At 54.2% G+C, this 25,167-nt stretch overlaps 3 protein-coding genes across 5 annotated transcripts; all 3 read right to left on the bottom strand.

Annotated features, from left to right (window-relative positions):
• Window positions 1-3,994: 3,994 nt before the first annotated feature.
• Window positions 3,995-9,272, bottom strand: SCN2B (sodium voltage-gated channel beta subunit 2). 3 transcript variants are annotated; one of them, XM_008492408.2, is made up of 4 exons: window positions 9,008-9,272; window positions 6,477-6,643; window positions 6,014-6,224; window positions 3,995-5,837 (listed from the first exon to the last, which is right to left on the bottom strand). In XM_008492408.2, exons 1-4 carry the CDS (start codon window positions 9,075-9,077, stop codon window positions 5,638-5,640), a joined length of 648 nt encoding a protein of 215 aa, XP_008490630.1. In that variant the 5' UTR covers window positions 9,078-9,272; the 3' UTR covers window positions 3,995-5,637. The 3 variants fall into 3 exon arrangements, with proteins under 3 accessions (XP_008490630.1, XP_030320747.1, XP_030320748.1); XM_030464887.1 differs by lacking the exon at window positions 9,008-9,272 and adding an exon at window positions 7,565-7,662; XM_030464888.1 differs by lacking the exon at window positions 9,008-9,272 and adding an exon at window positions 6,741-6,791.
• Window positions 9,273-10,891: 1,619 nt separating this feature from the next.
• Window positions 10,892-17,040, bottom strand: JAML (junction adhesion molecule like). The gene is made up of 7 exons (XM_030464815.1): window positions 17,003-17,040; window positions 13,514-13,677; window positions 12,992-13,217; window positions 12,555-12,684; window positions 12,148-12,208; window positions 11,599-11,694; window positions 10,892-11,380 (listed from the first exon to the last, which is right to left on the bottom strand). Exons 2-7 carry the CDS (start codon window positions 13,559-13,561, stop codon window positions 11,201-11,203), a joined length of 741 nt encoding a protein of 246 aa, XP_030320675.1. The 5' UTR covers window positions 13,562-13,677; window positions 17,003-17,040; the 3' UTR covers window positions 10,892-11,200.
• A 1,751-nt stretch (window positions 17,041-18,791) lies between these two features.
• On the bottom strand, window positions 18,792-25,037 carry MPZL3 (myelin protein zero like 3). The gene is made up of 6 exons (XM_030464810.1): window positions 24,910-25,037; window positions 24,083-24,249; window positions 22,911-23,121; window positions 22,129-22,294; window positions 21,195-21,258; window positions 18,792-19,254 (listed from the first exon to the last, which is right to left on the bottom strand). Exons 1-6 carry the CDS (start codon window positions 24,983-24,985, stop codon window positions 19,225-19,227), a joined length of 714 nt encoding a protein of 237 aa, XP_030320670.1. The 5' UTR covers window positions 24,986-25,037; the 3' UTR covers window positions 18,792-19,224.
• Window positions 25,038-25,167: the final 130 nt, after the last annotated feature.

Raw genomic sequence — 25,167 nt, 5'->3', positions numbered from 1 at the left:
CTGCCCTCTGTCCCCCTGTAGCTACCAGCACCCCTCTAACTCCTGGGCAACTCTGCAGCCACAGATGGGGACACAGACAGGCAAGGTTGCAGGGCGAGCCCACCCAGCACCAAAGGGAACAAACACATAAAAAACCTTATTTTTCTCACCGCAAGCTTATTCCGGGATAATTGGCTGCACAAAAGTTCACATCTCCACAACCTTTTCCTCACGGTGCCATCCATTAGAGCTGACCTTCAGCAGACCACATCCCAACCAGCAGTGGCAGGGGCCCTGCTAATGGAAGCCTCTGATGACACAATGTGCAAAGATAGAGCCTTACCTTGGCACCCAGGTCCATCAGGCAGCCAGATCCCTGTGCTGAGCAGCAATTTGCGGGAGGTGACGCTCCCCAAGAACAGGCATGGCGGGAAGGAGGTGCTCCCATCCTCACCCTGTGGGAACAGCACCGACCATCTCCCCATGCTGGCAGTGTCCAGGCAAAGCTCACCTTGCAGGCTGTGTGAGACTGGCTTCCCCAAACAGGACTGCTTCTTTTGGGGGGTAGCTTACCCATAGATGCTGCCTGGAGCCTCGCCAGCCTGTCTGGGGTGCCCTGGCCTGAGAGCTCCAGGACACATTGAGAGACTCGTCAGCCCCACTCCAGCCCCCTTTGTCAGCTTGCTCTCCTTCCCACCTGGCCAGGAGTCTTGGCAGGGGACAGGGGCATCCCAGGGGACCCTGAGAGGGTGCCAGCAGGGCCTGGGGGTTGAGGAGTTAGGGCTGCAGAGCTGGCAAGAGAGACAGGAAAAGTACAGGCAGAGGAGGCTGGGCAGTGCTGGCAGCCGGTGCTGCGGGAGTGTCGTGGAGAGTTCTGCTGATGCAGCAGAAGGTGCCTCAGCAGGAGGCTGTGATGGATACAGAGAGGTGATGGGTACAGAGAGGTGATGGATACAGCAAGGTGATGGATACAGAGAAGTGATGGATACAGAGAAGTGATGGATACAGCGAGGTGATGGATACAGCGAGGTGATGGATACAGAGAAGTGATGGATACAGAGAGGTGATGGGTACAGAGAGGTGATGGATACAGAGAGGTGATAGATATAGTGAGGTGAGCAGAGCTGCAGGCATTGGCAAGCAGGCAATCAGTGTGCTGAGGCAAGAGTAGGAGTGTTGTGTCTGATGGAGCTCTGCTAATGGTCCAGGGAGTGGCACACCTCTGAGGAGCAGCTCAGCAGGGAGGTTGAAAGGGGTCGAGGGATGCCCATCATCCCTTCAAGGTGCCATGATGGCTGCTAGTGTCATGGTGGTCACAGGGAGGTGGGGGAAAATGAGGCTGGCCCTTCCACCATCCAGTGAGCAGGACCACAGAGACCTCCATCACTGGGAACCTGAAAGAGTAACACATGTACCTTGGTGCAGAGAGAGGCCACTATGTGTGGAGGATTCCTTCCTGGGACATTCAGGTCTCTGCCAAGTTTGCTGCCAGAAAGGTGGGTGAAGTTGGGGTGTGTTTTGGCCAAACGGCCATTGGGATTCCCCCCCTAAATCCTTTTGGAGGCAGGGAGGTGGGGAACAGCAGCACTGCCCACCTGGGAGACTTGGCCAGTCATGGCCTCTTGGCCACACGGCCCTGGGGCTCAGAGCAGCACGCTGGCTGTCACCAGAACCTGATGGAGCTGTCACACTTGGCAGCTCTGGACGGTCTCCTCGGCTGATTGATCTCATGAGACATCCGCCACGGGCTTGGGAAGGGCAGCAGCCCAAGAGCAGCTTCTCCTGCAGCCCGGCTGTGGAAGGGAAGGACACGCACGACAGCTGGCCCTGGGATTTTGGCATGATGCTGAGGTGTCCAGCATGGGACCCAGGGATACTGCGGCTCAGCGGAAACTTGTTTTGCTGAGTCCAGCACAAGGATGCCGGGTCTGGTTTCAGGGAAGGCAAGCACCCTCTGCTCAGACACTGTCACCTCCCCAGGGAGACAGGAAGAAGGGCTCAGGGGTCCTGCCAGCTGGCCACAGACTGCCAGGGTGGGGGGAACAGTGGCTGTCAGCCCCCCCATGTCTCTCTCACTCCCTCTCATCTTGCACAAATAGAGCTGGGAGGGTTAAAATGCCAGGCTGCTTCCTGAAGAAGGCTCCTGCTTCCCTCCACGTGGGTACAGAGCAAGATAGGACTGAGCAGAGCAGTTGGGCTGCAGCCTCCCAGCTCAGTGCAGCAGGCACTGCACTGGCCCTGGCTGCCTTGGAGCATCCTGCCAGGGAAAGTGCTGGCCCCAGTCCTGGCAGCAACTTGAAGACAGTCCCAGCCCTTTCCCAAACCTCCCAGAGCCAGAGGGATGCTGAGCTCTCCGACCAGGAGCAGGCAGAGCCCTCCTGCCAATGGAGGAGGTGACAGCGCTGGAACAGATCTTCCCATCAGCACCTTATATTTACTGCAAGGTCCTCTGGCTGTGACCTTTACAAGACAAGGTGGCCCAGCAGCCCAGGAGCTGGCAGAACGCACTCCCAGTGATCAGCCACTCTGCAGAACCATCCTGGCTGGACCAGGCACTCCGGCCAGGAGCTGAGCGAGGGGTCCCGGGCACACAGACTGCAGGTGAGTGCTTGGCTGCCTTTTTCACTCTCAGCTCTCCCTTGCCTGCAGCTCTCTTTGGAACAACGCTTTCCCTTCTCCCTGCCTCCTCCCTGCTCAGAGCTGTCCTGCCTGCTGCACCCTTGGGTCCCACCAGCAGAGCAGGCAATCCAACCCCCCCGGGACAAGCAGATTCCTTGCCTTCCTCATGGGCCCTTCCATACAAGCAGGGAAAGAGAAGCAGTGTCTCCAGGCAGCCACTGCAGATGCATCTGAAAAAACCACTGAGGCAACCCTCCTGTGTCCCAGGAGAAAGTTTCATCCTGACCCAGCACAGCCGGGGGCTCCCCTGCCCGACCCTCCCCAGCCCTGCTCCAGCTCCCCAGTGCTGCCCCTCACATCCCTTGGCTCCCCGCAGCTCATTGCCCAAACCTGTCCTTCTCCCCTGTCCCCCCTCATCGCTCCCCAGCCCCGTGAGCAGGACAGCCAGGCTGAAGGAACATGGGGACAGCAGCCCCAGCCCCCCCCCAAGGCACTCCAGGAGCCTCCCATGATTGCACAGCAGAGGGGTCCCAGCACAGGGGAAGTCCCTTCCGTCTCCTGAGCTGCTCTCTTGCTCTGCAACACCTCAGGTCCCACCCAGTCCAAGGAGATGGAGGGAGTGACTGTCCCCATAGGTGGAGGATCTGTGAAGCCCCAGTGCTGGGGGGCTGCAGTCCCTGCCCTTGGTTCCCTTGCTGTGTCACAAACTCACTCTCGCTGTGTCTCCTCCATGGTCACACAGTGCTCACCAGCCTCTTGCCAGCAGCTCTCCCAGAGGTGTCCTCAAACTGCCAACCTGTGGGTCCCCAATGCCCTCTGCCTGCACTCACCCCTCTGTCAGGCTGCCTCCCCCCCAGGCTGGGTGCAACAGCAGCAGCCCTGCGGGGAGATTTCTGCAGACACGGGGTGAGGTGTGATGGGCACAGCACTGGGGACGGGCAGGCAGCACTTGGGAGGGCTGAGACTGGGGGTGCTGCTCCCCCCTCAGCTGGGTAGGCTGGCAGTGGGTGCAGGGGGCAGCCCTTGTGTGCAGCCATGGGATGTGCAGGAGTTTCCTGTGTGAAGGGCAGCCAGGAGAGGCAGGAGGGAGGGCGGCTGCCAAAGCTCCTTTGTGTCTCTTGGTGGGTCAGTCGATGGCTGTGCCTCTGAGCTCTTGCTAAGTGGGAGAGGAGCCCAGATATTGGTGTCAATCACTTGGAGCATGCCCTGGGCTCCAATACAGCTGCCCACCCCAGCTCCATGCAGAGCAGAACTGGTGCCCCACTGGGACCGAGCTCCAGGCACACACCAGAGGAGCCTTCCAAACCCCCTGGGCAAACCTCATGGGCAGAGCAGGGACAAGGGACCCTGTCCTGCCCCTCCAGCAGGCAGCTGCACAAAAGCATTGAGCACAAAGTTTGCATTTTGTCGTTCTTTTGTTCATTTGACTGTACAAAGAGCAATAAAAACATCCTCCACTCGGCAGCGTTTGGCAGGAGAAGCCCAACCAGAAGGCGCAACCCCAAAACCGTAGTTACAAGCGATACCGGCGCCTCCTGTGTCCACCTGTGTCTAGATATATATATATATATATATTTGTAGAGAACCTCTCTGCTGTGTACAGCTATGTACATACAGATGCATTGGCAAGTTGCAATCCAAGGATAGTGCACAAAAGAAACAAAAGGCAGATGCAAGACTGGGTCATGTGCGACTGTCAGGGGCCTTTGGCTGCAAGGTTGCCAGCTCAGTCCCGCTTCCAGCAGTCCCACAACTGGCACTGCACGGGGAAAGCCCTTCAGCGTGGGCACGGGGGGCAGCCCCATGGTGAGAGACAGAGCATTCCAGCTGAGGAGGGGATGGGGAGCAGCATGGAGCCCAGCGAGGTGCAGAGGGACGGGGAGGGCAGGCAGGGCCGGGCAGAGAGCGATGGGGGCAGAGGAGGGACCCCAGGGCTGTCCCTTTGTTCCCTGGCTCCTGCCTGCCCAGGGCACTGCTGACAGCAGGTAGGGCAGCTCTGGGGGCTGCCACAAGCAGGCATGGGGCCGTGGTGGTGCAGGCTGGCAGTGCTTTGCCCTGGCAGTTACGGGTTGTGCAGTACTCTGCAGGGAGGCTGGAGGTGGCAGTTTCAGCATCATAAGGTTACTCAGGGGTCCCAGAGCCTCTGGGCCCACCATTATGCCCAGTCCTTCCCAGCAAGTGCCCAAAAAACTCCTTTCCCTCTCAGCAGCTTTCCGTCCCTAGCAGCTGCACCCTGCTGTTCCCCATCACCTCGGTTTGGCACGTCAGCAGAATATTTTCCCTTGGTATTACTCTCCCCAAGAAGGAAACAAAAAAAAGTCAGCCCGACACCTTCGGCTGAGATGCTCAGGCCCAAAAATAGCCCGAGAGGCAGAAGGGTACATCCATTACACACCAGGAGCAATTAGCAGCTCCAAAACCCAGAGTGGGCTGATGCTGGTTACCCAGCCACCCACTGCTGGGCAGGCTGGGGCACTCCTTGAGGGGGAGCATGAGCCCCTTCTCATGGCACCCTCAGCACTGGCACACAGGGCTCACAGGGAGGGGACAAGCAGCTCTCAGGGGTCCCTTGGGGATGGGTACACCAGTGCCCATGCCCCAGGCACAGCAGGAGTGCGTCAGGGGTGGGATGTGAACCCCAGGGCAGATGCTGCTGGCCTCTGCTCTCTTCTAGAGGCAGGGGTCTGCCTGGCTCCCTCTGCCATTCCTGGCACCCCCCTGGCTCCAGCCCTCCATCTCTGGGGTTTTCCCACCCCATCACCTCCCCAGGCCCCAATGCAGTGCTCTGGCACTGCAACCAAGCCCAGCCAATCCCTGCTCAGCCCCAGGGGCAGCCCCCTGGCACCCCAGCCCCCTCCCCACCCCAGCCTGCTGTGGCCAGGCTCCAGGGACCATCTCTCTGTGCCCTGCTCCAGGCCAGGTGTGATTTTGGATGGAAGGAGGGATGCTCTGGGGAGACAGGAATCCTCGCTCTGGGAAGCACATCAAGGGGGGGTCACACTGTACAGGGGTGAGGAGGGAGGGGTGGGCAGGGGGGTGTTACTTGGTGCCCTCATCTGGGTTGCCTTCCCCATCTGTCTTCCCTTCCTCCTCTGTCTTCTGGTCGTCCGTGTTCAGCCTCTGCTGCTTTTTCCGGCGCACACATTTCACCACCATCAGCACCAGGATCACCACGGCCAGGAAGCCGCCCACAGAGGCACCCACGATGACAGCCACTGTCGAGTCGTGCTTTGGGGGCTCTGGGAAGATGAGGCATGGGCTCAGGGAACGCAGCCCCTGGAGCAACGGGGGACAGACAGGGCTCACCCCTACCACCAGGGAGCAAACCCTGCATGTGCAACATGGGGTGAGGGCACGAGGGAGAGCCTGGCACCCATAGGTGCCTGACAGCAGAGGGGATCACTCTACCACGTACCTTGGGTAAGTACCTTCAAGCTGATGCTGGCGTGACCCCGCTGACGGTCCGGGGGGTTCAGGACGTAGCAATTGTAGGTGCCCTCATCCTCCAGCTGCACGTTTTTGAGGGTGAAGGACACGTCATACTTGGTGGGATTCCCAGTGAACTCCACCCGGTTCCCAAAGCGGTCCAGCTGCTTGTTCATGATCTTCGTCCGGAACTGCAGGAACTGGGCAGCCCACGTGGGAGAGGAGATGAGGAAGTGTTTGGCACCCCATGCACTCACCCAGCCTGGCCAGGGACCCCCTCCCCTTCCTGTGCTGCCCCGGCTGCACACCCATGCTGCACCTTGAGCTGCTCCATCCCCACTTATCTCCTCTGCCTGTCCTGCCGCACACAGGGAAACCCCAAGGAACACACACGACTACTTCAAGCTGGTCCCGGGACCTCCCAGCAGATCCGTACCCGTGACAGGACTCACCAGCTCCTCAGAGCAGTTTCTGCACTCCTGGTATGTCCAGTTGAGGGAGAACTGCTTGTTTTCCACCTTGTAGCAGGAGTTGAAGGTGCAGGAGAGCTTCACAGAGGAGCCATTCAAGGCATTGATGGTGGCAGGAGCCATGACCTCCATGCCCAGGCCCGTGGGTGCTGCCACAGAGACAGAGAGACAGAGTTAGGAAATGGGCCCAAGCTGAGCCAGGCTCCCCATTCCACCCTGCTCACCAGCTGCCATCACACAGCTCACCCTGGGGCTGTCTTTCAGGCACATCCACCCACAGATCATGCTTGTGGCCAGCCAAGACCAGGGTTTCCCTGCACAGAAGTGACAAGGGACACGGGGAAGGGGAGGGTGAAGGGAGAGGAAGGGGAGCAGCCCCAGCCCTGGCACCATCCCTTGGCCCTGCTCTGCAAGGGCTGATGAGACCATGCCTGGCCTGATTTTGCCTGGTGCCAAATTCTGCTGACTCCAGGCAAGCCCTGCACCCTGCCACTTAAACCAGGTTTTCCTGCTGCAAAATCGATCCCGCTGTGTGAAGGGCTGAATGCAGCATCAGAGTGCAGGGCTCAGCGCCACAGCCGCGGAGAAATTTATGGCTGCGCTCATCAGATTTCCTTCCCAGCAGGACGCACTACGGCTGCGAGGGCTGGGATCTGCCAGGGACAGCCCCCGGGGGCTGCAGCGGGAATGCGGATGCTCCCCCCCTCCCAGCGGTGGCTCACGCAAGGATTCTCCAAGCTGGGAATGACAGGGTCAAGATCTCAGCCAGTGCCGGGGAGGACAAGCCCGGTCCCTGCACCCTGGCCATGGCTGAGGCGGAGAAACGGGGAAATTGCCTGCCCCCAGCAGCCCCCAGAACCCCAGCGCCTGCATCCAGCACCTCCTCCCAGCCTGCAAAGGGGAGGGTGCCCACGCCGAGATGGGCTCCTGTGCAGCCACCTAGCTGCAAACTGCAGGGATGAGCCCCGAGAAGCAGAGGGATGGAGAGCCCTGGAAAGACTGCTGGGAGAAGGCTCGGCACCCGGCAAGGACAGTGACACTGGCAGCAGGTGCTTTTCCCATCACCTCACCTCTCCCCTTGGGCTGCTGCTCTTTGCTCTCAAATCTTCTTGCTGAGGTGCTCCTGACTCCAGCCCTGTGGCCAAGCTGGATGCATGGTCAAGGCTGCTCCGCTGGCTAAGCCGCTCCGCCTGCAAGCAGGGCAGGAAAGGGGCCAGGCTCTGCAGCCAGGGAAAAGAGGCTTTTCCAGGGTGCAGGTACAGCTCCCTCAAGGCACGGGCCTTGCCCTGAGGTGTGAACCCTGAGGCCAGCTCTCTGGGGGCAGAGGACTGCCCCGCAGGGACAGTCAAGCCCTTGGAGAAGGGTCCCTGCTGGTGCTGGCAGAGGGGCCCCAATGAGCACCCTTGGGCCCCAGTGGAGGGTGGGGTCCCCACGGGGTGCTGGAGGCATAAAGATGGGGAGAGCTGGTGCATGGGGACAAATGGCAGCACCCAAAGGAAGGAAGAAGCATCCGGGCCTGAGCTGATGGCACCCCAGGGCTCTGCAGAGGGCTGAGATGCCACCATGACCTCTTCAGGGCTCTGCAGTGATGGGACAGCTCTGCTCAGGACCGTACCACAGCCAGAGGGTCCTCACAGGCAGCTGGCACACTATAGGCAGCACCTATGGACATGGGTCCAAACTCAGCACCAGGGGACAACAGAGGTGGGGAAAGAAACCCTGAAAAACTCTGGGCCCAACAGCCCAGGCTGCAGCCCGAGGTGCTGCGCAGGCTCCCCAGCATTCTGTCACACTACACCCTGCACCCTGAGCTTGGGGGTAAAACGACACGCAGCTTCTAAAGCAAACCTTGCTGGGCTTTTTACCTTCCATTTCCCGGCCTCTCTCCTAAAGCAAAGGCAGCCCACCAGGAGCTCCGGGACAGTGTAAACAGCACTTCAAAGAAGTGATGCGTTCCCCTTTCCAATCAGTATAGACCCAAACCTGCTGACACACGCCACTGGCTCCGGGGCAGGGCAGAAATGCAGAGAGCACAGTTCCCCCCACCCCCTGCACCACCAGCAATCCAGCGCCTGCCACCCCAGAAGCCATCCAGAAGCCAAAGGACAGTCACAAGCCACCTGCAGCCCACCAGCCACAGCACAGCCAGAGCTGTCCCTGCACCCCACTGCAGCCCCCACCTCTGCCTGGCATGCAAACAGCCTGGTGCTTCAACAAAACCTCCAGCAAGCAGGATGCAAGGTGCTATTTTTTCTTTTTTTTTTTTTTAAAGAAGAGGCAGTTGCAACATACCCCCCACCCTACCCAAAAAGCAGGTCACCCTGGCTGGCGTGCACTTCAGCCCACCTCCGCCCCATCCCTGCGGCACAGCATCGCTCGCTGCTTCCCTGGGAACAGGAGGGGGGATTCTCGGGGCTGACATACGGGGAGGGGGCTCCTGGCCAGAGAGGGGGTTTCCCCCCAGCCTGGATGCTCTCCCCTGGCAGCATGCAAGGGGTCAAGTCGACACTTACCCAGTGAGAGGAGCAAGCTGAGGCCAGTGAGGAACAAGGTGGGCTGCGGGAGCCAGGCTTCCAGGCTCATTTTGAAGGACTTTTGTGTAATGGAGAGGACGTGGTGTTGGTGTGGATTTTGGTGGTGGTGGTTTGCTTTTTTCGAACGCCTGGGTTATTTGCAGGTGACATATAACATTAGAGCTGCTTTATTTCTACAGCCGAATATGGCTGGCTGGAGCCGAGCTGCTGGAGGAAGCCTCAATGCTATGGTTGGTGGATTCCAGCAGAGGAAGTGGGAGGGCAGAAAAATTTTCTCCTGAACAGAAAGCTGAAAGCTCCCAGCGCTCCTGCTCGCAAGGCTGCTGCTGAGCTGTGTCCCAGGGCATCACCTGCAGCCCCCCGAGCCCAGCAGCAGGTTTCTGCCAGGATTCCCTCCTGCCCTGCAAAACCTGCCCTTGGAGCAAGCAGTGCCCGTGGATCCTCTTCCCTAGGAGTTCAGGAGCTCAGGGACTTGGCCAGCACCCCACAGCACAAGCCTGAGCCTGGGGGCTCCCAGGGACCCCTGCAGCCCCTGCTTGTGGTGGGACCATGCAGATGTGTCACCTCTGCCACGCTGGAGGATGGCAACCAGCTCTGCTCACACCATTCACAGCAGCACTCCCTGCTCTCAAGAGCCCAGCTGGGCCCAGGAACATCAGAAGAGAGAGAGAAGGGAAGAGAAGAGGGGTCTCCCAAGGAGGCAGCCTCCACAGCCAGCATGCCAGGGGGAGGTTTGGCCACCTGGATGCATCCAACCCTCGAGATGAGGAGGCTCTGCTCAGCAATACAAGGGCTGGAGGTCATTGGTCCCCTTCGCACCATCTGCCAAGGGATCCTTTGGACTATGCACTCCAAGTCTGGATTAAGGCTGCCCAGATGAGTGCAGGAAGTAACCTCATGGAGACCAGAAAGCCAGTGACAGCAGCTGCTCAGCCACCTGGTTCTCATACCCTGGGGTGGTGGACTTTGCTGCAGTAGTGAGGAGAAAGGCAAGGGATGTCCTGGACATCCCAGTTCATGTGCACCAGAGCCCTGGCGAGGAAGGGATGGGGCGAGCGGGAGGCAAGAGGGATGCAGATGTCCTGACCAGCTTCAGAAGGGAAGCTGGGGGAAGCTCGGAAAGAAGGCATCAGAGAAGTGCTGAGATGAACATAGGAAACCCGTGCAGCCAACCCTCCCCGTGCACACAGACACTTCCCAACCACACAGGACACACAGAGCTCACTCTGCTCTGCTGCAACGGGTCCCACGACCCAGCAGAAGCAAGAGAGTCAAATGCATCCCCCCAGTCCCCCCCCAAACCCAGCCCTAGGTGCTCGTTCCTCCTACAACCCCTTTGCTTGGCTTCAGCCAGGAAAAGAGAGGAGGGTGTCAACGTGAAACCAAGGCGTGCAGCGGGCCGGAGCTTGAGCTCGGCAGCAGCGCGGTGGGAGGTGGGCACCGGCCCCCCCTTCCCCGGCACCTGCAGGTGTCAAACATCTATATATAGAGCAAGAACAGGGCTGGCAGCACCGGGGAAAGGGCCCGAGGGGGGGTTGCTGGGCTCCCTCCAGCCAGGGCAGCGATCCCCAGGTGCCGGAGCAAGCAGAGGTGCTGCTGCTCCCACGGGAGACACGAGTGGGCACGGACCCTTCCAGCCCCCACAGAGCCAGGGCAGAGGGGGAGCTCAGCACAGCCCCGGGAGGGTCGTTCCCACTGCAAAGGGACACCCCCCCCTCCCTTGGTGGCCCATTTGGCTCCCTAGAGCCAGTGGGGCAGGAGTGGGTGCCACGTGGGTGCGGGGGCTCCCGGGCCAGGCAGTTTTGGCACACTTGGACATCACACGCTTAAACAGGAGCTCAAAGGAAGCCAGGAACAGGGAAGCCTTCCTGAGCTTTATTAACTTCAGGAGATACCAGTGCCACGGCTGCACAGCTCCCGCTGCATCTCCCCCTGCCAGGCTCTCCTTAGGGATCATTATCTCTCAGGAACTGGAGTTGCACCCACCAGGATCAAAGCTTGGGCTGTGCCCCTCCTCTCCCCTGGTCCCTTGGCAGCCAGCCAGGGTGGGACATTGCCCAGCAGGGACTCTGGCACAGAGCAGGCAGAGAAGTGGCACAGCTGACAGTAGCAGAACGCTGGCCTGTCCCAAAAAACAGAGACAGCTCGCCCACAACCTGCTGGCTAAGGGGCTTACATCCTCCCACACGGCTGTTTTCCCCCCTCCGGAGCCCAAGGAAGTGCCATCTCTCGTCTGCTGCAGGGTTCTTCACTTTGTCCATTGCTCTGTCTCCCCTCTGCCATCCATTCTGCTGGGATCACCCTCCTGGCCAGCTCCACGTAGACACCGTTCTCCCGGAAGGGAGAGGGATGCTGCAAGGAGCACAGGACAGGGCGTGAGCCTCCCCACGGGTATTGGGGCCCATTTGGGAAGGAAGCAAGGGATGTCACTGTCTGGCGTGGGCAGTGAGGGGTCAGGCTCTGGGTGTCATCACCCTGGTCACAGGGGTGACACGGGGGGTCACACCAACCCTAGAGATGCAGCACCTGCCCCTGCCTGCCTCAGCTCAGGCAGCTGCTTGTCTCCTCACCATGGTTATGTAGGTTTCCTCAGCTTTCTTCTTCTTCCCTGCTTTCTGTTCAGCCTTGGGTGCCTCAGGTCCAGGGATTGAGGAGTAAACTGCTTCCTACAAGGGGTAGATCAGGGTACTTGGAACTCAGCCCCAAGTACACGAGGGCCTTCTTAGCCCAATCGAACTGACAGCCACAGCTGGCCAGCAAACAGCCCCTCAGGCCTGACAGGGAGGGATCCCCTTCCTCAGCCCCCCAGCCCGGGACACCCCATGTCAATGACCCTTCTGTGTCCTGAGGACACAGCCTTAGCTAGTGACAGAACAGCAACCAGCTGTGTGAGGACCCCATCCCCCTGCCATCCCCCCCAGGCATCCAGCTGCTGGGCAAGTGTTTGCTCCATCAGCTCCTCCTCTTCACTGGGAGCCACACGAACAGCAGGACCTGGGGATGGTTCCAACCACCCACACAGCTGGTGGCACAGCAAGGAGCCCTCCTGTGCACACCACATCCCTCCCCTTCTCTGGTTCCCACGGTGTGCCCCCACACAGCTCCAACTCAGCTCTCACCTCTGTTTTCATCTTGCTGGCCTGGTTCCCAGTCCTCTCCAGGGCCACGTTGGCTGCAGACCTTGAGGGGAGGCAACAGCAGTGTCAGATTTGGCAAGAAGCATCACCTCCTCTTCCTATCCCTGCCCTGCCTCCCCTGGGACTCTGGAGTCCCTTTGCATGTGCCCCTGCCAGGTCTTCCCTGCTGCTGGCATGATGGGAGCCCCGGGAGGTTTGGGAGCAAAGAAGGGACCAGCCAGGGCAGCATGACAGTAGAGGGCAGCAGGTGCCTGCACCCCGCTGCTGCTGGGGATGATGAACCCTCTGGTTCCCACAGCTCCAGCCTTGCTGGGCCATGGAGAGCAGCACAGGGAGGCTCTGAGAAATGCTTTGCTCAGCCCCACAAACCCACAGCTACTGTTGGTTACCTCCTCCTCAGGCTGAGTCCAGCCAGGAAAGCCAGCACAACAGCCACACAGCTACAGCCCACGGTCACAGGCCAAAACCCAACATCTCCTGGAGCTGCAGCTTCCTGGGCACCTGCAGCTGCTCGTCCTGCTGGGGAGACACCAAGGCAGGGGATGGTACACACAGAGACCCCACTGTCAGAGTGGTTCCAAAGAGTGTTTATCAATATGGTGATAGGCATTTTATATATATCAATATATAGATATTTATATTATGTATCTATATCTATAAAAATAAATTAATATGTATATTTAACATATATATATTTAATGTATATATTCCATCACCACAGTAGAAGAACCATGGTGGCAAGTCTGAGCCTCCTGGAGCCTCTGCAGCCCCTCTGCGTGGGTTGGAACAGTGTGACAGGAGAGGGGAGCAGTGGGAGGACATGTACCTCTCTGTCCCGTGGGGCTGACGTGCAGCACCGTGTGGTTCTTGAAGATGCTGCTGTGCTGGAGCAGTCTGATCTCACAGACGTAGGTGCCACTGTCATTCACCTGCACGTCCTGCAGCTGGATAGAGCCATCCCAGCGGGACATGTCCCCCTGCCACTGCACCCGGCCACGGAAACGGCCCACGGGGATGCTTTGGTCACTGTAGTAATAGAACACCATCTCCTCCTGCCAGGGCACAGACAGCAGCAGGTGAAGGGAGTCCATGGCAACACTGCCCTGTTCCTCACTCCAGAGCCCTCAGATCTCTCACGCCACACACAAGGACCCACGCACTCCCACGCTCACCTGGAAATCCCCAGGACACAACATCCGTGGCTGTGGTTCCCCTGCGATGGGGGAACAGCAGGAGGGGTGGAAGATTCCCACTGCCACGTAAGGGGTACTTCCTCCTCATGGCCTGTGCCAGGCACCCGCGCTTCCCTCCCCTGCCCCACTGCCCACAGCCCCTGGTACCGACCCACCTCCTTCCTGCCGACTCCTGCCACGTGCAGCCAGTCCACTTTGGCCATGGTCCAGCCCTTGGCCACTGGGTCTAGGAAGAGGCACTGGAGCAGGACAGAGTCCCCAGCGCTGGCTCGCAGCTGAGGCTCCGTGAACACCCATCCAGCCGTCCCGCTGCCTCGTTCTGCCGGGGACAAGGACAGCACGATGAGCACGGGGAGGACAGCCAGGTGCAGCCTGCTTGTCCCCATCGATGTCTCCTCTCCAGACACGCCTGGGGCTAGCGGGACCAACCAGCCCAGAGCCCAACGGAGTGGCCCTGCTCCCTGTGCGGGCAAAACCTGGCCCTGACCCCTGCTCTCGACGTGCCGGGGATGCGGGGCAGCACATCCTCTGGGCTCTGCGCTGGCCCAACCAGCCAGGCAGAAGGGAAGTGGGGAAGCACAACCCCAGCCCTCCGCGTCCCCGAGCCAGAGGCTGCAGCAGCTCCTGCAGGGCTGTTCCCGTGAGTCAGGGCTGGCAGAACCAGCACCGCTCTCATCTGCTGCAGGCCGGGGGCGATGCGAGAGCCTCACGCGAATTTCGGTTCCTCCTTCACAACCTGCCCATTTGGCTTCCTCACCCCTTGCTCACAGGCTCCTCACCCTGGGCTGAGGCTCGTCTAGCCACTTAACTACTGCTTGGGGTTTCTAGAGCAGCCGGACAGTGGAAAAAACAAAGCAAACCAGAGGCAGATCACAGAGCTGACACGAAAGGAGGAGGCGGCTGCCTGCACGGTGCCGCACGCACGCGAAGCGCGTGGCAAGAAGGGGAAGGAGCGGGGCAGATAACACCACTGGAGCTCCTTGAGAGGAACCCTGTGCTCCAGAGTCTGTGCTGGAAACACCTCCCAAGAACAGTGGCCGAGGCTCTGGCACTTGTTTGTTGAGAGCCAGGCGAGCTGATTCAGCAGGGAGCTTCTCTCGGTGCCTTACCCTCTCTGCCCAGTCTGCCCACAAGACACTGAGGGCTGGGCCCTGGCAAAGGACCAAGTGCTTGTCTGGTGGCCTGTAAATAATACATGCAAAGTGCTACAGCTTCCCAAACAGGTTTCCCTTGGTCTTGACCAGCTGTGGAGCTGAAAATGACAAATATTTGCCAGCAGAGATGCGCGAGGGAGCCCAGTTGCCTCGGGCAGAGCCAAAATCAATACCTTGAAAAGCTTTCCCTATATTTAGACTTGGCAAAGCAGTTCTACTTTTTCCAAAGCAGCCTTGGAGCCCGGCAGAATAAGTACAGGATTCCAATCCAGGGATGCTGGTGTGATTTGAAGCTTCTGTACACACGTGAGCTGTGCAGGAAGGGAATGTGCAGCACCTGGAGCCCAGAGGAGTGCTGCCAGCAGAACCCCAGGAGGAGAGGAACCAATGTGTCCCTCAGCAAAGGCAGAGAGGAGAGCAAGCAAGGTAAACAAAAACCACCAGGATAACTCACACCTTACCCAGCCATGTCAGCATCAGAGTCAGGCTCAGCAACACCTTCATCTTATCCTGAAAAGAACAGCAGAGCTGGCACCTGAGCGTTGTCCCTGGGTCAGGACACAGACCCAGCTCATCAACTGAGCTGAACTCCAAGGTCACTTCTTTAGAGAGGGACACAATCTTTGCTGCTGCCTGGATCTAAGCCACTATTCCAGCCAGGAACCTCAGTGAAGCACAGATGTCAGATACTTCTCTGGTTTGAGACTTGCTCTGAGCCCTGGAGAGGAAGAGAAAGCGTATGGGGGAGGGCTCTGTCTGAACCACCTTTGCATTTCCCCCTAAGTGATGAATCTTTCCGGTGGTTTGGGGGCTCAAGGCTCTGGCAACTGAATTGAGATGCTCATAGGTGTTAATTCTGCCCAGAAAGCAATGGGATGGTCTTTTCTACTACAAACCCAGAGAAGTTTGGATACAGGCCCTAGAAACACAGACCCCTTGCTCCAGAAATCACCACTTTGCTCCAGAGTGCTGGACACAGCAAACATTCCTGCTGACACATGTTAGGGTCTGTTCAGACAGTGCCACATTTGGTCACCTGCCATACATCTCTCTAAGACCATCTTCAGTAAGGCTTGGAAGAGGAAAAGGTCCCAGATATTTCTAGGACCATGAAAGGAGTTAAAGTAACTGTGAAAAGTGTGGAGCAGGAGTCACAGCAATGGGTCTGAGGTCCTGGGACACCAAGTTCCCAGGGGCAGCACCCATGCCCTTGGCACTCCATGCAGAACCAGTGAGGATCCAGGTGGAAAGGGACATCCTGGGCAGGAGGGAGGTGACAGGGGACATGCCAGCTCTGCACACACACCATGGAGCAGCAGGAACAGCTCCTGTGGCTCTGCAGAGCCTGAGCAGGGAGTGGGCAAGGCTCCTCCCTGCATTTGCTCATCCACCCGGAGAGCTTCCATCTCTGTACGTGGCCAGACATGTTTGCTAATTCCTTTTTCTTTTCAGATGCATTTTTCTCAGCAAAAGAAGATCAAGAACACCCTGGGACAGGCTCAGACAGGGATTACTGGGCCAGAAGTAGCTGCTGACAGACTCATGGGTCTGTTCTGGGCTGAGAAACAGTCACTGTGTCTTTCCAGTCAGTGCCTGGTGATCTTGCCTGCAGTGAACAATGTAAAACCACCTCTGCCCTTCATCAGCCTCCCTTTTCCACAGACAAAATCCTGAGATTGGCAGCAAGCCTTCTGGAATTCTCTCAGATCTGCCTTTCAAGAAACATGACCCATTTGGGGGCTGGTTTTTCTGGAGGTGGAGTGAAGAGCTGTGCAGTTTGTGTGCTGTTTGCAGCTCTGCTGTGACACAGTTTGCTGTGCAACCCATGCTCGTACTCACACGACCTACAAAGGCAGCAAAAAATTCATGCTCAGCTCCAAAGCTCTCAGCTGGTGCAGCAAATCTCAGTGCAGAAGGCCAAAGCATCCTACTTCCCAGCTATGCTGCCAAGAGCTGTAGAGCTCTCACAGAGCTATACCCTCCCAGGACCACCTCCAGGCAGGATCCAAAATTGGAATCACTGAAAAAGAAGTCCTCAGCACACAGAAGGCTGTGTATGGGGGTATCTATACTCAGAACATCAAGATTAGCTGGGTTACTGAGGCTCTGGTCCTTGGTTGCTGTCTAATCCTTCCTGGACTGACTACCCTACTTCTCAGAATAAATTCTGGTCCTGTCTGGGAACACATTTCTGCAGGGTCTCCCTCTGCAACACTTCCCAGGGAGTGGGTGCAGCAGCTGAAGGCAGCACCCACTCAGCCAGGCTGTTATCTGTATTGCAGTGCTGACACATCCAGATCCTTCCACAGGGTACTTGCCTTCACTGAACAGATTGGGGGAAAAAAGAAAATACATAGATACCTTACTGCCTTCACATTTTCTGACCCATGGCATCTGAATCCTCAGCACTCCTGTGTTTCCCTAGTTCTCTCTATTTCAGGAAAAACAAACCAAAAAAAGGTAAATGTTATTGCAAAAAACCCCACTCACCTGGTGTGGCTTGAGGCAGCCAACTTGTCTGAGGCACAAAGGGCTCTTCAGTGGCTAATTTGAAGTATCTGAAAGAATCAGTTGCTAAACCATCTTGAGGGTGGATGTGCAAGAGGTGTCTGACAGCCTCTTCTTCCAGGTTCAGTTAGTTTGGTAATCACCTTCCTCTTGCAAGAGGAAGTGATGAGGGATGGAGAGCCTTTTAGCAAGCAACCTTTTTGCAGCCTGTGCTCCCTCCTGGTTTGTTTTTGAGGATCAGAGGTGGTTGAAGGCCACCCACTCCTGCAGACTGGATCTCATCCCAGTCAGGAACCAGCAGCAAGAGGCACTGGGCAGCTTTGCTGAGCCTTGGCCCTGGTGCTCTCAGGGCCATGGATGAGCAGGCACCGTGCTCTTCACAGCACAGGCAGCTGCTCCCCTTGAAACCCACACCAGATACACAGCAGAGGCTGCTTTCAGTCACTTTGAAAGCATATTTCCATCCTTCCCCTGCAGTGCCACAACAATCACTGTTCTCTGCCCCAGTATCAGTGGTTTTACTGGCATGCAAAGCAACTTCCATACAGCTGGCAAAAGAAGAGAAAAATAGGTCTCACTCAGCAAAGCAGTCGCAGTCGAAACCAAACATTTTGCAGAAAACAAGGGTCATTCATTTTCACAAAGAGCTTGAGCTATGTATTACTGTAAAAAGGAGAACAACAAAGCCACTTCCTCTAGGCTGCATATCCCACCAACATCCTTTCTCAGGGAAGTTTTGGTTGACAGAGAACTTGTGTTATCAGGAAGCACAAGTTTTTAAATATTACTTTACAGTAGACAGAAGACAAATGTATTTCTTTACCTGGAGACACAGATCTCACCTGCTCTGCAGTCAGGAACTTCAACAGCAGCCATCACAGAGCTGCTAAGGGGGGACTTGGTACATGTTCCCTTTTGAGTTGCCTGTTCCCTAAACACCTTCACCCATCACCATGTGACAACTTCTATAGCTAAGCAACAACACTGGATGGCAGCTTTATAAGCTCACCTATATCAAGACATATATAGTCAAATAAAGAAACCCACAGGCCAGAATGAAACAAAGCAATTTATTGGTAATGGCACATCAAAGCCAAGAGTAAACTTACACCACAGAGGGAAAAGGAGGCAATTTGATCAATGCTGCACACAAAAAGGAGGTGGAAGCCAGCAGCTGCTTAGGTACTGAGCAGACATGAATTCCACTGCTCTCTGCCATGCATTATGGGACAAGGCTGGTGGAAGAGAAAGCACTCTTCTTACAGGGCAGTAATGATGCATGTGTGGCTGCTTCCCTAAAACAGTACCTTGAAGCAGAGAGGAAGGACATGACCACACTTCTGAACACAGAACTTTCCTTCGGACACTGCTTGAGTCAACGGTTGAGGTAGATGGGGTTGTGTTTCCCCAGATAGAGTCCCCATTTTCATTTCTGACTTTAAAAAAAAATAGTATTAGATGATTTGTGATTTACTTCTACAAGTAGAAGGAGGTTTAATGCAGCTGCTGGACAAATAATTTAAAAAAAAAAAAAAAAAAAAGGAAGACAAAACTCAGCAATGGAAGGTAACACTACTGTACAGTTGGTGACTTAAAGATATATTCAGAAAACAGTAGGGAAAAAAATGGTGATCCTGCAAGTGGCAGGTTAAAAGAAGAAACAGTTAAAAGCAGTATGTTCTCTTGGCTCCAGGATGCTAAGTATCAACTGTTTTAAGTCCAAAGCAAATACATATAAAAAAAAAAAAAAAAAAAAAGGCAACATTGTCTGCCCAATGATGATCACCTTAGAGAGCTGAGGTCACTCTGGAATAGCCTGTGCTTCAGGCAATTCGAATTCAAGGAGGCAGGAAAGGAGGAATTTCACCCGTAATAAAGGAAACAAGTTGGCAATGATCTAAGAAACACCCACTGTCAGACTGCTGGTAGGAAACAGGCTGCAGAGCTGTAGGCACTGAGGTTTCTGGAGGCACTCGAAAAGTGGGGTGGAGGTATCTTTTTTCCCCAATAAATTAGAAAGACTGCAAAAAACATTATTTTGTTCTTAAATAAAAATGAATTATCCCAATGGCCTAATTCTTCCAGTCTGCCAAGGTTAGAGCAGGTCCTTCAATCTGCACTAGCTACCCAGCAGCCTTCATCCCTCTCTCTAGCCATGATTTTCAGTGCTGTAATTTTGTTCTTTTATCCACAGTTTTGGTCTTTCACCAGTATGAGTCTTCTTCATCCGTGTCCTAAAGGAGTACAGAAAGAGAAATTGAGGCTGTATGTGACGACATGCACCAAGTTGTGTGTTTAACACAGTTTTGAGTCTGCTTTCCAAATGCTGCTGTGTTTGAACCAGCCCACAGGACTTGTGCAAGTACTTGGATCTAAATCTGTTCAACTCATCACAGGTACACAGCCAAATCACCACTGTACACCCAACATGTGAAACATGTTTTAAGAGAATCAGCAACTAAAACTCAAGCAAAAGATAAACCTTGAATCAGGGACAGCCATCCTCTTAAAAAGCACCCTGAATCCCTAACAGAGAAGACTGGGAGCAGCACAAGGTGATGTTTTCCAGCTGTGACCAGTCACATACTTTCAGATCCTCATCACCTATCATTTTAACCACAGTAATTATTTGATGGCATCCCCACCATCCAGCTCTGCAGCTCTCACCCTGAAAGCAACTCAAACACTACAGCTCTATAGGGGAAGTCTCAGTAGCTTTCCAGCTATTTCAAACAGATTTTCACTGGATTTGCAACTTTAACTATTTAGTGACATTAAGCACTAAAATGGACATGACAGACACCTAAAAATATGGAATTAAAGTAATTGAGACAGGATGTAGAGAGATTTGGTGAGCTAAATACAAATAAACCAAGTATCAGAGCAAAATATCAACATACGACTATACACTCAATATGAAAGCAGAAGAACTGTAGCATTCAAAACTGCCTTCTCTCAAAGGACAAGGTATTTTTACATTTTTTAAAATCTCAGACACTCTGACAGCATTTTTCTCACTGAATTTGGGCTCCTCTCCTTTTGCACCTCTCCACCTGCAGTACAGCACTGGTGCCTCCCTGCTCCCCAGCACATCACTTCCAAAACCCTTTCCATCTCCCTTCTGCATAGAGCACTCTCTGCTTTCTGCATCTCTCTCAACTCTTTTCCCTGCTGCTGCTGCACCTTCTGTAGACTGTAAATATTCCATATGTAACTTGCATAATTGCTCATTTTTCATTCTGTATCTAATAAAACATTGAAACCATCAGCACACACTTGAACAAAAGGCTCATGCATTTAGTGTATTTTAAATCACTGGCATCAGAGCAGTGAATCAAGCACCAGACACTTGAATCCTCCTTTGCATACTTCCTGGCCATGTGTTAAGGTGCATTTGAGGTAAGCTTGCTCTGTAGGACATCAAGAAAAAATGAAAACACTCTTAAATTAGGCACATTAGTGACCTTACTCTGGAATGGGCCACACTTAGAGCTGGGGCTGCTAATGCCAGCACACAGAACTTAAGGATACATTTTGCAAAACAAGTACAGCAGGTGGCAAAACCATTCCCTGGTTCCAGCACAACACATCTGGTTTGCAGAAGCTCGCTGAGTGAGTAGCAGGCAAACAAAGAGAATCAGAAGATAACCACCACTTCACAAAACAAAACAAACAAGTAGCTGGAAACAAACAAACCACAAGTGTTTAGCAAGATCAGAGTTGTGACACAACAGGGTGAGGAGGAAGATCTCCAGAAGGAACCAAGGTTTCACACTACCACCTTGGCAAGGAGCACAGTGGATCGAGGTACCATTCCTCACTGTCAAAGCCCAAAGTGGTTCTGAAGGGCCTTTTAAAGGAACTACACAGCACAGTGGCTAGCACCTGAAATTCTGAGTTTTCATCTTAAAACATCAGCTTTGATTTCGATCCAGTCACATGAAAAATCCGTTTGGTGAATCTGGAGACAGCTTCCCCTGGCAGTGCTGCAGTGTGAGCAGCAGCTCCCACCCCACAGAGCCCACGGGTGGGAAACTCTGAGCAGCACCAGCCTGGCCATCAGCTTCCTTTGACATCCAGAGATTCTGTGACAAGCTTTACCTGCTGCTCCCAGCACTTCCTCTGAGCAATGGAATTGACAAAACCACTTATGAAATCAGCAGCTCTCACTCACCACACATTTCAGACACCAGTCTCTGAGTTTCCCCAAGCATTTGTCTGTCTCTGGATGTTCAGGCCTACAGAAAAAGTACAGGATTAGGTTGGATTTCCCCCCCCCAACACAAGTATTAATTCCTCCTATGGAGTGTGAATTCTAGTTCTACCACACTGAGCTGAAGGCTTTTCATCATGAGGAAAAGTCTTTGACTCTGCACAGCAAAATAAAGAATGAAGAATGTCAGGTCTCTTATTTTGAAGGCAGATATTTTGCTCAAGTGCCATAATGAAGACAACAAGAGTTGCTGTTTGGCCAGCAAATCTTATCCAATGATCAAAACACTGTATATAAAGCATTCTGCAAGAAATTGTAGTACTGAATTAATTGCAGTACTGAATTATTTGCAAATCCAGATGCATCTCCTGCAGCAGCAGTTGTTACCTTATTGTTCTCACTACTGAACCTTTCTAGAAAAGAATCCTCTCCAGTTCAGAAGGGAATTCAGTCTCCAAGGCTCATTCAGCACTTGGCATCTCTGCTCAGGCCACCGCAGAGGAACCAGTTAGTATTACTCAGTTTGTTTTGTTGTTATGGATACTTCATACCAAAATGCAACACAAAAGCCCACAAAAGCAAAGCATTTTGCTGATTTAGGTTGAAATAAATCCAGTTACAGAAATGAAAGGCTGCTTAACCCTAAACTGCTTCAGTTCCATGAACTCACACAATAGACAAAAAAGAGGGCTCGGAAAGCATGTTGTTTATGCTGCAACATGAAGGTTTTTCAAAGTTTTCTGACTGTTCACTAAGCTGTGCTCATAGAGAAGTAGATTTCAGTGGCTGAACTCCAGATGCTGAGAGCTATATAATGAAGGAGAGTGGAGAAACTGCCCTATGGCCTGTGTCAACAGAGTAGAAATACAGGCTTTAGCTTGCAGTCAGAACTTACTCATCAGACACTTCGATGGAGGATTTCTTATAGCCAGGTTTTTTTTTCTCTTTTAGGACTCCAAATTTTCTTCCCATCCTTACCAACAGCAGAACTACCACAACGATGGAAGGGAGAAACACTAAAATGGACAGCAGGGTCGCTGAGGTTAGCTGAAAAGAAAGACCTGCAGGAAAGATAAAGAGAAGCCCAGCTGTACCAGTAATAAAATACAGCTCTCCTAAGTCATTATGACAAATGTTCATCCAGGACACAGGTTGTGAGCCTCTTCATAAAGAGCATGGAGCTGGCAGATTTGAAACTGCTTGTCACTGGATCTGTAGGATCCCTACTACATATACAGCACAGCAGAGTGCTTTATATGCAGAAAACCCCAAAGCAAGGCAGGTCATGACACAGTTCTATCAGCACCTCTCAGCTGCAGATTTGGGGCAGGTCTCACACACTGGGCAGATGAGGAAATGAAGTAACACTGACAGTCAGTGTTTATGACATGGCACTTCTTTTTAGGTGAGCACACATTTAGCTTGTCCCACTGCTGCAGCATGTGGGGACCAGAACTCCTGAAGAAATGCACACTCCTGATTTCTGTTACCACATCAGCTTCCTCTGCCCCTTCCTACCCCAAATAAATCAAAATGCTCTCAATGCATCTGCCTCAGAAAGAAGGGCAACTCTTGCTGAAACTCTAATGTGGAACCCGCTTCACAAGTGATGCTTAGGCTTGTAAGATCCTGACAAAGCTGGAAGGCAGCTGTATCACATAGATGAGGGAGACTCACCCCTCTCAGTAACTATCAGCATTGTCTGGGGAATGTTGTGGTACACATCTGGGGGATTCTTCACACTGCAGATTAATGTTCCATTGTCACTCAGCACTGGGCTTTGGAGAACGATGGAAGCATCACCCTCAGCAACGTTTCCAATCCAGGATATTCTGTCTTTGAACTTTCCCATTGTTGTTGGGTATGGAACAGACTGATAATGAAAAATCTAAAAGGAGACAAAGACAGCAATTGCACCAATAAGACACTTGTCTAAGAAGCAAAGCAAACTACTTACTGGGTTGTAAACATAAAGGAATACACATTAAGAAGTCAGAAAAACACTTCTTATGCAGGACACCTTTTTAAGTTCCTATTTGGTAGTTCTGAGTCATTCTCATTTTGTTAGATCTCCAAAGCTTCTACCATCCTCAGCTCAGATTTCACCAGCATCATTCTGACCAACTTGTTCCCTTCTGCAGACCTTCAGCAGAGAAGCAGAGAATGCTTCTTGCCTCATGCAAGACAGAACATCACAGTTCTTCAGGTTTTGCCTCTTGCACTTTTGCCTTTGCTGAGTAGAAGCTTAGCAGACACCACTTCATACAAGTAGCACCCTTTTATTGCAGAAACAAGGACAGTTCAAAGAGTCCAGACTCTTCAGGCAGCAGAAGCACTGTAGAGATGTGCACTTTCTGCTTCCGCCTTGAATGTGACATTTTCAGTGGACTTTAACACTTATGCTTAGATTCAAAAATGTTGGCAACAGAACAGCAAGGAGCAGCTCAGAAACCTGGGAAGCTGTCAACATCACTGTCTTCAGACTGCCATTGCACACACGTACTTGCCACACAGATACAACAGCAGCAGGCTGTACAACAGAACTACAAAGGTACAGCTGCCTTCAGGAAAGCTCTACAGTCATTCCATACATAACTACAGTGCACAATGCAGTGCTGGTGTCAAAACCCAAAGGTTAACTGCTGTAGCATCATTATGCCAGTAGTAGGCACTGGCATAGAATATTACTTGCTCAACACTAAAGCAGTTTCACCTCAAGAAAGACAACAACAGTCTCAAACCCTGCTGAAGCAGCACAGCAAGGCAGACAGAGAAAATACCAACAGATTTTCAGCATGCACAGAGGCCTGGTCAGTCTCCACCAACAAAAGATTCCCTGTTCCACTTACTGTCTCCATCTGACCTCCTGTGAGGGGTCTGTACGTCCAGTCTATCCTCAGGCTCTCAGAGATGGGAGAACTGGATTTGAATGAGCATTTCAGCAACACTTCTTCCCCAACAAAACCTCGCACTTTAGCACTGGCTTTAATTTCCAGGGAAAAAGCATTGTAGACACCTGATGAAACAAGCATAAAAGACAAGGATTAGTTTCTTGTTGCCTGTGAGGCACAGGAGTGATGCTGTCTCACAGGTATTGATGCCTGTGCAGGTAAGCCACAGAATCACTGCCTGCCTCGTAATGAGATGTACACAAAACTGACAACCTCGCTAACCAATTCTCTGGGGGATTAGAACTCGCCCAAATTAAAGTATTTCTCCGGAAAACGCCACCAAGAGCCTACAGATATTAAGATACGGAGACAAAGAGCTGGGGAACACCCGGCTGGCTCTGCCTCTCCTGCTCCGGGTTCCTGAAGGCTGATGATGGCGATGCCGGGGTGTGAAGTTTTGCTCTGCTTTATCCCAGCCGTGCAGGAGGAGCAGGGCACAGGTTTTTATCCCGACTGACACCGCACCCCTGTCCCGCAGAACACCCGGAACATCCCCGTCCCGGTGCCACCCACCCGGTGCTGGGGGGTGGCAGGAGCTCAGGCGAACCCCGCGGAACTGGGACGGAGCTGGGACCCGAAAGCGGGAAGAACACGCAGAGAGGAGCGGCTGCCTCCACATCTCCAGTTCCGCGGGGACCGCACAGCCCCGCAACCACCCGCTGTGGAACGTCCCTTCCCGGAGCCCCCGCATCCCCCCACACACTCCCCGTAACGCCCCCGTTTACCGAGCAGCAGCAGCAGAACCCCTCGCGGGAGGACCGGGAGGCCGGTACCGGCCGGCACCTCCTCGGCACCCCGCATCCCGGCTCCGCTCAGCACCGCAACATGGCGGCTCACCTGCGCAGGTGAGGGCGGGCGCAGCCCAACATGGCCGCCCCGCGTCGCCATGGCAACGGAGCTGCCACGCATCCGGGGCGGCCCCCGAACCCTCCCGGACCGGGCAGAACCCGGTGTGCTCATCCCTTTAATCCCCTTCCCTTGTA

This window comes from Calypte anna, chromosome 24, assembly GCF_003957555.1.
Source record: "Calypte anna isolate BGI_N300 chromosome 24, bCalAnn1_v1.p, whole genome shotgun sequence".
Lineage (NCBI taxonomy): Eukaryota > Metazoa > Chordata > Aves > Apodiformes > Trochilidae > Calypte > Calypte anna.
Note: the sequence above shows the minus strand (reverse complement) of the source record. Positions and strands in the feature narration are given on the sequence as shown.